This window comes from Rhinolophus sinicus, chromosome 6 (genome assembly GCF_057876585.1).
Source record: "Rhinolophus sinicus isolate RSI-liver-muscle chromosome 6, RSI-T2T, whole genome shotgun sequence".
NCBI classification, from domain to species: Eukaryota; Metazoa; Chordata; class Mammalia; order Chiroptera; family Rhinolophidae; genus Rhinolophus; species Rhinolophus sinicus.
Window position 1 is genome coordinate 50,172,591 of NC_142506.1, and position 14,663 is coordinate 50,187,253.

A 14,663-nucleotide genomic window follows, 5' to 3' on the forward strand; every position below is an offset into this window, starting at 1 on the left:
ACCTAACTTGCATACCACTGGACGCTATTTCAGCAACTGAGCCTCATGGGCAATCAACAGGTGGTGGCAGATCTGGGTGTGCCATTGGCCTTTTGGTGAGCTACCCCAAGTTTGGTACTAGTGGCAGCTACCTCAGTTCACAGCATGGCCTCTCCCATGTGCCTCCAGATCCAGCATAGTCAACAGCCAACCGCGAAATGCTTTGTAGCTCTTACCACATAGCCCCAGGCAAGTCATAGCTGCTGACCTTGGCCTGCCTGGAAGCTCCTCCCAAGACGTCCCAGAACCAACACCCATTGGCCAGCTTCAGACCACAACAGAGCACCACTGGATTAGCCCTACAAGTGTCACGATCAAAGGGTGGTGTCCGCAGGCATGAGAGCCAACCGGGATGAATATCGCTTGCTTGGGGTCAGCCCTCGCACAGCTGATCATATGCTGTGGTCCTGGCCAATCCTAACAGCTAGTCAGCCTGAGGATCAGTCCCACCCACTAATGTGCCATGGCAGTCAAGGCTCACAACCCACATAAGGGACACACCTGGATTGCCTTGCTCAGGTGACCAGGGGACTGTGTCACTGGTACCCATAGGATACCTACTACGTAAGACCCCTCTACCAAGACAGGGAGACATAGCAGCCCTTTCTAATACTGAGAAACAAACATGGAGGCAGCCAAAATGGGAAGACAAAGAAACATGTCCTAAATAAAACAACAGAACAAACCTCCAGAAAAAGAACTAAACAAAAATGGAGACAAGCAATCTATCAGACAGAGTTCAAAACACTGGTTATAAGGATGCTCAGTGATCTCAAGGAATACTTCAACAATGAGATAGGAAACATAAAAATGGAGATAGAAAACACAGAAAAGAACCAATCAGAAATAAAGAATACAATATCAGAAATGATAAATACATTAGAGGGAATCAATGGTAGATTTGATAAAGGAGAGGATCGAATCAGCAATTTAGAAGATAATGTAGCAAAAAACACCCAATCAGAACAGCAAAAGGCAAAAAGGACCCAAAGAAATGAGGACAGTTTAAGAGACCCTTGGTACAACATCAAGCATAACAACATTTGCATCATAGTGGTACCAGAAGGAGAAAAGAGAAAGCCAGGGAATGAAAACCTATTTGAAGAAATAATGAAGGGAAATATTCCTAACCTGGTGAAGGAAATAGATATGAAATCCCAGGAAGCACAGAGAATCCCAAACTAGCTGAACCCAAAGAGGCCCACACCAAGATATGCTATAATTAAAATGTGAAACATTAAAGATGAAGAGAGAATCTTAAAAGCAGAAAGAGAAATGCAGATAGTTACCTACAAGGGAGCTCCTATAAGACCGTCAGCTGGTTTCTCAACAGAAACTTACAGGCCACAAGGGATTGACATGAAATATTCAAAGTGATAAAAACCAAGAACTTACAACCAAGACAACTCTACCCAGGAAAGCTATCATTTAAAATTGAAGAAGAGATAAATATCTTCCCAGACAATGAGAAGCTAAAGGAGTTTACCACTACCAAACCAGTATTACAAGGAATGTTACAGGGACTTCTTTCAGAAGAAGGGGTGGGGTGGAGAAAGAACATACATATGAGTAATAACATGGCAATAACTATGTAGTCACCAATAGTCACTTTAAATGTAAATGTATTAAATGCTGCAATTAAAAAACACAGGGTGGGTGAATGGATAAGAAAACAACACCCATACATGTGCTGCATACAAGAGACACACTTCAAATAGAAAGACACACACAAACAGAAATAAAAGGACAGGGAAAGATATTTCATGCAAATGGAAATGAATAAAAAGCTGGAGTCACAATACTTCTATCAGACAAAATAGACTTTTTAAAAACAAGGCTATAATGGATAAGGACATTTCATGGTGATAAAGGGATTAATCTAATGAGGATATGTAAACAGTTATGCACCCAACATGAATATATAAAGCAAATATTGACCAACATAAAGGGAGACATCAACAGTAATAGAGTCGTAGCAGGGGATTTTAACACCCCATTGATATCAATGGGTAGATCTTACAGACCGAAAGTCAACAATGAAATAGGGGCTTAAAATGACACATTAGACCAAATGGATTTAATTGATATTTTTACAGCACTTCACCCCCAAAAGAGCAGAATATACATTCTTTTCAAGCACTCATGGAACATTTTCCAAGACAGACCACACGTTAGGCCACAAAAGAAGTCTGAATAAATTTAAGAGAATTGAAATCATATTAAGCATCTTGTACAATTATAATTATATGAAACTAGAAATCAATTAAAGGAAGAAAACTGAAAAACACACAAATACATGGAGGCTAAATAACATGCTACTAAATAATGTGTTAAAAATGAGATCAAGGAAGAAAAGAAAATACTTTGAGACAAATGAAAATGAAAACATAATGACCTCAAATCTATGGGATGCAGTGAAAGCAGTCTTAAGAGGGAAACTCATAGCAATACAGGCCTACCTAAAGAAACAAGAAAAATCTCAAATACATAATCTAACCTTATACCTTAAAAAAACTAAAAAAACAATAGCAAACAAAACCCAAAGTGAGTAGAAGGAAGGAAGTAATAAAGGTCAGAGCGGAAATAATCAAAATAGAGTCTACAAGAACCATAAAAAAGGTCAATGAAACCAAGAGCTGGTTCTTTGAAAAGATGAACAAAACTGATAAACCTTTAGACACATAAATCAATGGTACAGAATAGAGAGCCCAGAAATAAACCCATGCCTTTGTGGTCAATTAATTGACAACAGAGGAGGAAAGAATATCCAGTGGGGAAAAGACACTCTGTTCAATAAATGGTGTTGGGAAAAGTGGGCAGGTACATGTAAAAGAATGAAACTGGTCCCCCTTCTTATACCATATACAAGAATAAACTCAAAATGGATTAAAGACTTAAATGTAGGACTCGATACCGTAAAACTCCTAGAAGAAAACCCAGGCAGTAAACTCTCTGACATTTCCTCTTTGTAATATTTTTTTTTCTGATGTATCTTCTTGGGCAAGGGAAACAAAATGAAAAAATAAGGTAAACAAATGGGACTACATCAAACTAAAAAATTTTTGCACAGCAAAGGAAACCATCAACCAATCAATAAGTCAGCCTACTGATTGACAGAAGATACTTGCCAATGATGCATCTGATAAAGGTTAATATCCAAAATCTAAAGAATTCATGCAACTCAAAACCAAAAAAAAAATGAGCAATACAATTAAAAAATGGGCAGAGGACTTGAACAGACATTTCTCCAAAGAGAACATAAAGATGGCTGATAAACATGTGAAAAAGGTGCTCAACAGCACTAATCATCAGAGAAATGCAAATTAAAACCACAATGAGATATCATCTCACACCTATCAGAACAGCTGTCATCAATAAATCAACAAACAACAAATGGCAAGGATGTGGAGAAAAGGGAACCTTTATGCACTGCTTCTGGGATTGAAAATTGGTGCAGCCACCATAGGAAACAGAATGGAGGTTCCTCAAGATATTAAAAATACAACTACCTAATGACCCAGCAATTCCACTCCTAGATATTTATTCAAAGAAATCCAAAACAGTATTTTGAAAGATATATGCACCCCTATGTTCGTTGCAGTTATTTACAATAGCCCTGATGTGGAAGAAACCTAAGTCCACATTAATAGATCATTGGATAAAGAAGATGTGGTGCATAAAAACAATGAAATCTTACATTTACAATAACGTGGATGGACCTAGAGGGTATTATGTAAGTAAAATAAGTCAGACAGAGACAAATACCATATGATCGCATTTATATTTGGAATCCAAAGATCATAATAAATGAAAAGACAAAATAGAAACAGACTCATGGATACAAAGAACAAACTGAAGGTTGATAGAGAGGGGGAGAGCTGGGGTGCTGGGTGAAAAAGGTGAAGGTATTAAGAAGTACAAATTGGTAGTTACAAAATAGTCATGGGGATGTAAAGTACAGCATAGGGAATACAGTCAATAATATTTTAATAACTATGTGTAGCACCAAGTGGGTGCTAGACTAATTGGCAGGACCACTTTGTAAATCATGTAAATGTCTGACCACTATGCTGTATACATGAGACTAATGTAAAATAATGTTGAATGCCAACTGTAGTTGAAAAAAAATAAATAAATAAAAGAGCAGTTACCAGCTTTGTCACGTGAGGCAAGTTCCCTATACACTATTCACTTTCTTCTTCACCTGTGAAATGGTGATAAGAATAACATATACTGCATAGGGCTATTATGAGAATTAAATGAGTCAATGTATGTTAAAGTAGAGAACTAGCATTCAGATTGCAGTGACTGGCTTGGTATAAGTTTTTGCTGCTGTAATTATAATTATTATCATTGTTTCATGTGTTACTTTCCTCACAAGTTCCTTTGAAAACCAACAATGACCCAGTGTCAACGTTTTATTCCTGGCTCCTGCCCAAAGGTCTGCAAAGGGAGCCTAGTGCTCATAACATCCTGTTCTTATCCCCATCTCTGGATGGATGCATTTACCTATTTGTGCTGAGTCACTGAATGGGGGGGGGCCTCACCCAACCTTGTGTTGTTCCGCTTTTAATGTCCAAGGCTTTTGAAACACTGCGTAGTGTTTACCTGGAGGACTATACTTCCTGAAATGAACAGCGAATGAGAGTTAGGATGTAGGAAACATTGTTTTATGTAGGGCTCTGTGTGTGTCATAACACACAGCACCATTGATCGAAGTCCAAGGTAGATTTCCTTAATGCAACGATCTTCAGAGAGGAGGGGATTCTAACATAACACCTAAAAGTAAAGGTAACACGCAAAAGCATATTTAGTTTTAAAAGAAAAAGCACAGAACTAAAAGTATTGACCCATTAAATACATTGTTCTGTTTTTTAATGTTAAAAGTTAATTACTCGTGGGAAGTAACCAAGTATTGTCATACAGTCATGTGCCACATTAAGATGTTTTAATCAATGGGGGGCCGCATATGTGATGGTAAACCAACAAGATGATAATGGGGTTTAAAAATTCCTATCACATAGTTATGTCATAACCCTCATAATGTTGTATTGTAGCACATTACACATGTGTTGGTGGTGATGCAGGTGGCAGCTAACCTACCACTATGTCGTATAAAAGTATAGTGCATATAATTACGTACAATACATAATACTTGATAATAAATGACTGTTACTGGCTTACGTATTTACTGCTATGCTATACTTTTGGTAATTATTTAATTTTATTTATTTTTGTTCATTTTATTGGGGTAACATTTGTTAACAATATTATACAATTTTTAGGTGTACAACTTTATAATGTGGGTGTGTACTCCCTTGTGTGCTCACCTCCTGAAGTCTAAGTCTCCTTTCGTCACCATATATTTGATCCCCTTTATGCATTTTGTCCTTTCCCCACTCCCCTTCTCCTCTGGGAACCACCATTCTGTTGTATGTAACTGTGAGTTTGGGTTTTTGGTTGTTTACTTGTTGCTTTTTGTTTTATATCCTACCTATAATTGAAATCATGTAGTTCTTGTCCTTTGCCATCTGGCTTATTTCACTTAGCATAATACTCTCAAGATCCATCCATGTTATTGAAAATGGCAATATTTCACATTTTTATGGCTGAATAGTATTCCATTGTGTATATGTATCACATCTTTATCCAGTCATCCATTGAAGTGTGCTTGGGTTTTTTCCGTTGTTTTGGCTATTGTAAAGAATGCTTCTGTGAACACAGGGATGCATATATTTTTATGAATAAGTGTTTTCAAAGTTTTTGGGTAGATACTCAGGAGACGGATTGCCCGGTGATACAGTAGTTCTATTCTTAATTTTCTGAGGAACCGGCAACTTTACTGTTTATTGTTTATAAAAGTCTTTAGGTGGAGTTTTTAGGATTTTCTATACATAAAATCATATCATTTTCAAATAGTGACAGTATTACTTTCATTCCCAATTTGGATATCTTTCATTTCTTTTTCTTGCCTGATTGCTCTGGCTAAGACTTTTAATATTATGTTGAGTAGCATTGGTGAAAATGGGCATCCTTGTCTTGTTCCTGATCTTAAAAGAAAAGTTTCCAGTTTTTCACCATTGAGTATATTAGACTGAGGGTTTATCATATGTGGCCATTAGTATGTTGAGGTAATTTCCTTCTATACAATTGTGTTTTAATCATTAATGGGTGTTGTATCTTGTCAAATGCTTTATCTGCATCTATTGATATGATTGTATGATTTATATTCTTTATTTTATTTATGCAGTATGTCACATTGGTTGATTGTGTATGTTGAACTATCCTTACGGCCCTCGAATGAACCATACTTGATCATGATGGATAATCTTTTTAATGTATTTTTGTATTTGATTTGCTAGTATTCTGTTTAAGATTGTTGCATCTGTATTCATCAGAGATATTGGTCTGTAGTTTTCTGTTTTTGTGTTATCCTTACCAGGTTTTGGTATTAGGGTAATTTTGGCCTCATATAATGAGTTAAAAATTAATTAGGAAGTCTTACCTTTTATTCAGTTTTTTTTCTTTTTTTTCTTTTTTTTTTTTTTGCGGGGTGGGGGGAGAGTTTGAGGTGGACAGGTATTGATCATCTTTGAATGTTTGGTAGAATTCACTAGTGAAGCCATCTGGTCCTAGTCTTTTGCTTTTGGAGAGGTTTTGGATGATTGTTTCTTTCTTTCCTTCTTTCTTTCCTTCTTTCCTTCCTTCCTTCCTTCCTTCCTTCCTTCCTTCCTTCCTTCCTTCCTTCCTTCCTTCCTTCCTTCCTTTCGGCCTTTTATTTTTTAATCCATTAGTTACCTATCCACCATGTATTCTTTATTAAGACATGTCCTATCCAAAAGGAATGATGTGGGTGTGTTCAAACCAGTTTGCTTCTACTTCTTCATTGCAGTTAATCTTTCCATCCTTCTCCTATTCCTCTTAACACAATTGGGGCATAACATATTATCTTCTAGATCTGGGAATGGAAAAGTGCAGGCCAGTAACAGGAAGAGAGAGATCATCTTCTTAGGAGGGTCAGGCACCCACCCCTGACCTGCATAGAACTGCAGGTGAACCCAACCCTCTCTGTCTGCCAAGAAAGGTCTGCCATGGATCACACCACCTGATACCAGAGGTTTGCAGCAGAAAGTTCTCAGCAGAAGTAGGAATGGGACATAAATTCACAGCCTTAGGTTGAATGGCTTTTGCAACAAGTCTTGTCCATGCTGCCAACGTGGCTTCCAGAGCTGAAGTTATCACTTTAACGCTATTGGTCATTTGCTCTCTCTCACTCGAATCTTACAACTTTTCTTAATCCTTGCTTTCTTGGTCACCATCTTGCATTTCTTAGAACTTGACTGCAGTGTGGCCTCCTGTAGTATTTCAGGAATGGTTTGTTTTTCTTCAGAGTAAGCATGTTCCTTGAGCCTCATATAAATGTCTATTTACTTGCCATCAGTACTCAAATTAAATTGTTGGTACCAGTTCCCCAAAGTGTCCCAGCACACTTTATTAATTGAAGGCAAAATGGTTGGCAAGGGGAGGATGGGTTTTGGACAAGCTTTGAACTGTTCACTTGTTGGAGGAAGATAAACTTCATCATCTGTCTGTCCTAGGAATCTTCAGGTTGGCTTCTGATATTGAAGAAAGGCTTGGTTCCATTTGATGTTCTTCATTTGGCTCCTCACTAACTGGAACCAATGTGAGAGTCACACTTTCTTCATCTAATTCAACCTCAAAGAAGTCCTTTTGCTGCTATCAAATTTTGAATTTGCCATTCCCAGGATCACTCAGAGGACAGCAAAGCAAGGACAGTTGGATGTTTGTTTCAATTTCCTTACTGCCCATTGGTCTATTTAGATTTTCCAGTTCTTCATGATTTAGGTTAGAAAGGTTATGTATTTCTAAGAACTTGTTTATTTCTTCTAGGTTATTGAATTTGGTGGGATACAGTCCTTCATAGTATTCTTGTATGATCTTTCTATTTCTGTGGTATCTGTCATAATTTCTCTTTTATTTCTGATTTTGTTTATTTGTGTCTTTTCTCTTTTTTCCTCATGACTCTAGCCAGGTGTATGTCAATTTTATTAATCTTTTCAAAGAATCAGTTCTTTGTTGCATTAAGGTTTTCTTTTCAAAGAATCAGCTCTTTGTTGCATTAAGTTTTTCTATTTTTGTTCTCTGTTTTAATTCTGCTCTAATTTTTATTATCTCCTTCCTTCTGCTGACTTTGGGCTTCATTTGTTCTTTTTCTAGTTCTTGAATATGTAATATTAGGTTGTTTATTTGTGATGTTTTGTTTGTTTCCTGAGATAGGCCTGTAATGATATAAATTTCCCTCCTAATACTGATTTTACAGCATCCAATAATTTTGAACAGATGTATTTTCATTTTCATTTGTTTCCATGTATCTTTTGATGTCTCCTTTTATTTCTTCTTTGACCCAGTTGTTCTTGAGTATCCTGTTGTTTAATCTTTATGTATATGTGGATTTTCTCACTTCATTTTGCAATTGATCTCCAATTTCAAAACACTATGGTCAGAATATGTTTGGTATGATTTCAATCTTCTTAAATTTGTTGAGACTAGATTTTTGTCCCCACATATGCGTATGGTCTATCCTTGAGAATATTCCATGTGCACTAGAGAAGAATGTATAAGCTCGTGTTTTGGGATGAAGGGCTCTATAAATGTTGATTATGTCCTTTTGTCTAATGTGTCATTTAAGGCTGATATTTCCTTATTGATTTTCTGTTTAGATGATCTACCCATATGTGTTGATGAGGTATTTAGGTCCCCTGCTACAATTGTGCTTTTGTCAGTTTCTCCCCTTAGTTTTGTTAGTAGTTACTTTATATATTTTCATGCTCCCTGATTGGAAGCATATATATTAATAAGTGTTATGTATTTTTGTGTTATTGTCCCTTTTATCATTATGAAATGTCCATCTTTGTCTCTTGTACCTTTTTCATCTTGAAGTTTATTTTGTCAGATACAAGTGTGATTACACCTGCTTTTCTCTGGATGCCATTTGCTTGGACTATCATTTTCTACTCTTTTACTTTGAGTCTATATTTGTCCTTTCAGGTGAGATGTGTCTCTTGAAGTCAGCATACAGTTGGGTTTTGTTTGTTGTTCCAGTCTTCCTCTCTGCCTTTTTATTGATGAGTTTACTTATTTACATTTAGGGTGATTATTAATATATGTGGATTTTCAATATCCATTTTATCTTTTGTTTTTGGATAGCTTAGTGTCTCATTGTTTCTTCGCCTTTGTGTTTCTGCCTGTTATTTTAGTTTGGTGTTATTCTGTGATTTTTATTCATCTGTTTCTTCTTTTATTATGTTAGATGTCTCAGTTCTGGATTTTTTTTTTTTTTTTTTTTTGGTGCGGTTACCATTAAATTTGTGTAAATAAAATTTCATATATACAGTAGTCCTTTATCTTCTGCATGCATCTTGTCTCCATTCCCCTTTGAAAATTTGGACCTTTATCCCCTCCCCTTTTATGTTTTTATTGTCACAAATTATCCCTATTTATTCTGTCAGTTCATTTCTTAGTTGCAGTAACAGTTGTCTTCTTATTCTCTTTTTCTTTTTTATGTTTCTATCTCCTTCAACCATTGTGCTATAATAAGTGTATAGTGCCTCATTCTGAGTAGGGATTGCAATTTCCTGCTTCTGTCTATCTGTTAGGCATCTTACTCATAGTTTTGTATCCTTTTGTCTTTTTTGTTTCAGCTAGAATAAGCCTCTTCAGTATTTTCTCTAATGCAGGCCTTGAAAATTCCCTCAGCTTCTGTATGTCTGGAAGGGTGTTTATTACTTCTTTATATCTAAAGTATAACTTTGCTGGTAATTTCTCTCTTTAAATATTTTGAATATTTGCTAACATTCTCTCCTGGCTTGTAGAGTTTCTGCTGAAAAATCTGATGATAATGTAACGGGCTTTCCTTTCTAGGTTATCTTCTTCTGTTCCCTGGCTTCCTTAAGAATTCTTTCTTTATTGTTAATTTTTGACAGTTTTCATTTAGTGTCCCTTGGAGAAGGGCTTTTTGGATTGAGATAATTACGTGTTCTGTTAATTTTTGGATTCAAGGGTCTACTTCTTTCCACAGGAAAATTCTTGTTGACTGTTTATTTGAATAGGCTCTCTGTGCCCTTCTTTCTCTTCTCCTTTTGGTATACCCACTATTCTTATATTTACTTTTCTGGTGGAAACCGGTAGTTCGTGTAGAGATCTTTAATTTCTTCTAATTCTCAAATCTCTTCTTCCATCTGAATCATTTCTAGATTTATACCTTCAACATCACTAATTATTTTCTTGATCTGGTCAGTTCTGTTTCCTAATCCCACTGTTTTATTCTTCATCTCTTTTATTGAGTTTTTCAGTGCCAGAATTTCTATTTTGTTCTTTCTTTTTTTAAAGTTCCAATCTCTTTGGCAAAATATTCCTTTTGTTCATTGATTTTATTTCTGAGTTTATTAAACTGCCTTGGTGAGCTTTCTTGCTTCCCCTTGAGTTTTTTCAAAACTACAGTTTTGAATTCTATGTAATTTAAGTGACATATTTCCATGTCTTTAAGTTTATTTTCTGGAGATTTGTCCTTTTCTTCGTGAGCTGCCTTGTTACCTTGTTTTTTCATGGTATTTGATGGATTAATTCTTTGCCTCGGCGTTTATGGGAGTGAATTCTGCAGCAGGTTGGTAAGAAGAGGTTTTTCTTTTGTTTTCCAATAGGTGGCACCAAAGTACAAGTATTTTTTTGTTTTGTTTTGTTTTTCTCTTGCACTGTTCGGACTTCTTGGATCTTGGTCAGGCAGTGGAAAATGCCTTGTGACTTCCAGACCTCAGCTGTCTCACCTCAGTGTCACTACCTTTGTCACTGGGATTAGCCACAGTGTCCGTCTGACACTGGGAAGTTTGCTTACCAGTTCTCAAGGCTGTATGTATTCTATTCTGTAACCAACACTGCTGCAGTTTCTTCTGTGACCTGCTGCTAGGTTTGGGAGGGTGTCGGGGAGATGCGCTCTGAAAGGGTTGGCGGAGGCAGCCAGGCTCTGTGGCTTTGTTTTCTGCCTGGCAGTGGTGGTTGCTAGAACACAGCTGGCACTTATGTATTTGGTGTCTGCTCCAAGGCCCCATCACTGGGTTCAACCATATTGTGTGCGGATCACTCAGGCAGGAATGCTTGGGGCCACAGAGAAGTGCACTAGCAGCTTGAATCCTCCCCTCTCCCAAGACCCACAGTGAGCTCTGGGTGGCGTCCATCGCACCTGTCTCTGCTCCCTTCCCTTCTACTATGTTCTCCCCAATTCACTCACCTTCAGATGTTTCAGTGCTCAGATCTGTCAGATGCGTTTGTGTGGTGCCCAGGTATCCTTTGTTGAATTATAGCTATTCACCTCGTAACTTCAAGGGGAGAGATCAAGGGGACCCCTCATGCTGCCATGCTTCTGTCATTCGAGTTGGTAGTTTTAAATGTACTGGGTTGTTCTTTAAAAAAAAAACAAAAAACATTCTAATTGATGAGTATTCATTGGGGACTCTGTCAGTTCCAGAAGTGAGTAGAACACAGTTCCCAAAAGTGCCCCCTGTATCCTGGGAGGTAAAGTGTTGGAAACAAGTGCCATCAGAGTTTGTATGAGAGGTGATCATTCTAAGGATGTTAGAACTAAGCAGGTTTCTCAAGTACATCTGCCCCGTTCTGGACTTGAGCCAGCTCAGAACCAGTTTACTTGTTATTTGCTCCAACCATGCCATCTTTCTACTCACACCACTTTGTGCCATTTCTCGTGCTTCTCTTTACGCTTTCTCTTTCCCATGCCTTCTTTTTTTCTATCTCTTTCTTTCATTCTCTATCATTTTTCTTTTCCTTACCATTCATTTTTCTTCTCCTACTTGTCCTATTTTCCTTTTTTTAAGTACAATTATTCTGTATGTCTCTTTTGTCTTAAAATCTTGATGTTCTACAACTCTTGTAATTCAGCCGATGATTTTAAAGAGGATTTTGGCATACATTTCTCTTAGATGTTCTAGTAATAACATACTGATTCAAGAAAATAAAAAGTATAGTGAAAGGGCTGGGGATGGGAGAATGAGTTCAATTCAGGTAGGCATTGAATTTGACAGAGGGAGACTGAGAGTTTTGGTGTACGTGTCCAAAATATTGACTGATACATGTTTGTAATTCAATGTTCTGGTAAATTGTACACATTCTTATTTACCATCAGACCCCAGGACTTTGCTTTTTTGGCAGGTAACCAGGTCTAGGGCTATAGAAAAAAAAAAAAGCTAGGAAACATTTTATGCATTTGTAATGTAAAGAAGTGTTAGTGTTCCACCAGAAGGTCCTTTGGGCTTTTCTTTTACTATCTAAATAGAAAGAAGAGGAAGAGAAAAATTTCCCTATCTAAATGAAGTCTCAGAACCTTATGTCGAGTCTGTTGTGTTGAGGGGGGATTTGGCGGTGACTAAAAGCAAGAAACAAAAGTGTTCCAGAATTTGGATTTGCTTTAATATTAACTGTTGGCTAGCTTGGACGTTAAAGATATGTATTCAAAATTGGCTAACTCTGATGTTAAGTTCAGAGTACAGGTTTGTCAGTATAAGAAAGAAGGATCCCCTTTTGATTAACTCAGTGAAGTACAGTGTTTGTCTGGGAAAATGGTTGTATTTTAAGGCCACTTGTTAATACTCTATTGTCATAGTGACATATTTTGGTAAGTGATTATGCCATGCTAGTCTCAATGAGTTTTGTGTTGACAGATACACTCTTAGTTGAGGTGCAGGAAGCAGCTACTGGTAAAGTGGTATCTATGTTGCCTGTTATAAAAACCCCGACTCCCTCTTTCGCTTCTCAGGATACTCGCTCTTCATGGTGGCACCCACTTTCATGGCTTTATCGTTCTTCTGATTACTCCTTTCATTCCTGCCTACAGTTACTCAACACATATTTTAAACACCTCTGTGTGCCAGGCCCTGTTCTAGAAGCTAGGGGTACAGTAAGGAAGAACAAGAAATCGACAAAATCTCTGTCTTCTCAGAATTTGTTTTAATTGGGTAAAAGAGATAACAAACAAGTAGGCAAACAAGTGAATTGTAGAGTATATTGCGTGATATGATCCATGTTATGAAGAGAGTGACAGGGAAGTACTAGGGAAAGGGAGGGATTGCTACGTTAAGTAGAGTGCAGGGGAAGCTGGAGCAAATCCAGAGGGAGGCACAAGGAAGGGCGGCCATGCAGATATCCCAGCACTGTGGCAGAGAGCATGGCTGGTATGTTAAAGCAGCAAGAAGGGCAGTGTGGCTGGAGCACAGTGAGCAAATGGAAAAGGCAGAGGTGGTTAGAGGGGTCTGGGAGTGTGGGCAGATGAAAGAAGGCCGATGGGCCCGGGTAGAGATGGTGCTTTAATTTAAGTGGAATGGACACTTTCAATGTAGTTTAAGAATATGTTATACAGTTAAAATAATATGTACCTGTTGTTTTTCTATAGCATTGTCACACATATCAACTCAAATGCTGCTAAATTGGGATTGTCTAAATTATCCCCAGCAGTGACTGCTATATCTTGTCAGGTGTCTGGTCTGGATGACAGTTGTGGGTGGTGAGCCATGTCACCGTCAAGAGACAAACTAGTCTTCAGCTCGCCACCATCTGCTTGTGTTACAGGCCTCAGGTTTCTTATCTGTAAAATGTGGAGGATGGAAAGAAGCGTGGTGTTCAGACTCTGATCCATGGAGCACTGGGGATTCCTGAGGCCCTTTTATTTAGTTTTATTTCCATTTTTTTAAATCTTCTGTGCAAATTCCACTTAGAAGAAAGTGTCCCCTAACTTTAAAAAAGTCCCAGACGTGGTTATCCCTTGGGTTTTCCAGCATGAAGCATTTGCAGTCACATGGTCTCCCAAATGACAGATGAAGGCTCAAAATCTCATATTACTCAGTTCGTCCTGGTTCATTATCTCTCATTGAAATCGGAAGGTAAATTGTCAATAGTTAGATAAGACACTGGAGATCTCATCGTTCACGATTGGTGATTTGTACAGACTTAAGCTAAGTGAATAATATAAAATGTGAATGTCTGAGCAGGTATTTTGTGGCAAAAAGTAGAAGCCAGCAATTGAGAAAAGTAATTATGATGCATGTGTCAAGAAGGGCATAAGCCTATTCTCATTTTAAAAGTAACTAATGACATGAGTATTGGTCATTGTGTGTTTTGTATACTGAAAAGCAGTCCTGTACTCATAATACGCAAGTCTAACAGGAAGATAAACTGGGCACATTGGGTACTTACAGTTAAAGGTAGATTTTAATTCGTTTTATTTTCTGATCGAAGAAAGGAGAAAATTTGTTCTTTAATATATTGACTATCTTCTTCCTTTCCAACCCAGAATCTCAACCTGCTGTTTTGGAAACTCTGAAAAATTGTTCAGATGCTGTTCAGCAGGTAAGAAGATCTTATTAGGATGTTGAATCCCTTTCTCTCTTATTTGTCTTAAGTTGTGACAGACTCTGATTTCTCTTCCAATTTGCCCAGCTCTCTAGACCACCCTTGTTTTAGTCAGCCTGCAGGGGAACCAGGAAGGGAAGGTTTTCTTCCATTTTAGACTTTGCAAACAAAATTGGCCTTGAAGTGGAACT

The 14,663-nt window shown here is 37.5% G+C and overlaps 1 protein-coding gene and 1 pseudogene across 2 annotated transcripts in view; one reads left to right on the forward strand and one right to left on the reverse strand.

The window, feature by feature from the left end:
* The window catches only part of FMN2 (formin 2), a 317,737-nt gene that overhangs the window by 76,988 nt on the left and 226,086 nt on the right, over positions 1–14,663 (forward strand). Inside the window, exon 4 of one of the 2 annotated variants that reach the window (XM_019746843.3) lies at positions 14,414–14,469. The exons of the other annotated variant lie outside the window; for it this stretch is intronic. Coding sequence (XP_019602402.3) covers positions 14,414–14,469 — 56 coding nt within the window. The remainder of the gene's footprint in view (positions 1–14,413; positions 14,470–14,663) is intronic. 2 annotated transcript variants of the gene reach the window in all.
* Positions 6,915–7,799, reverse strand: LOC109455317 (developmental pluripotency-associated protein 2 pseudogene; annotated as a pseudogene).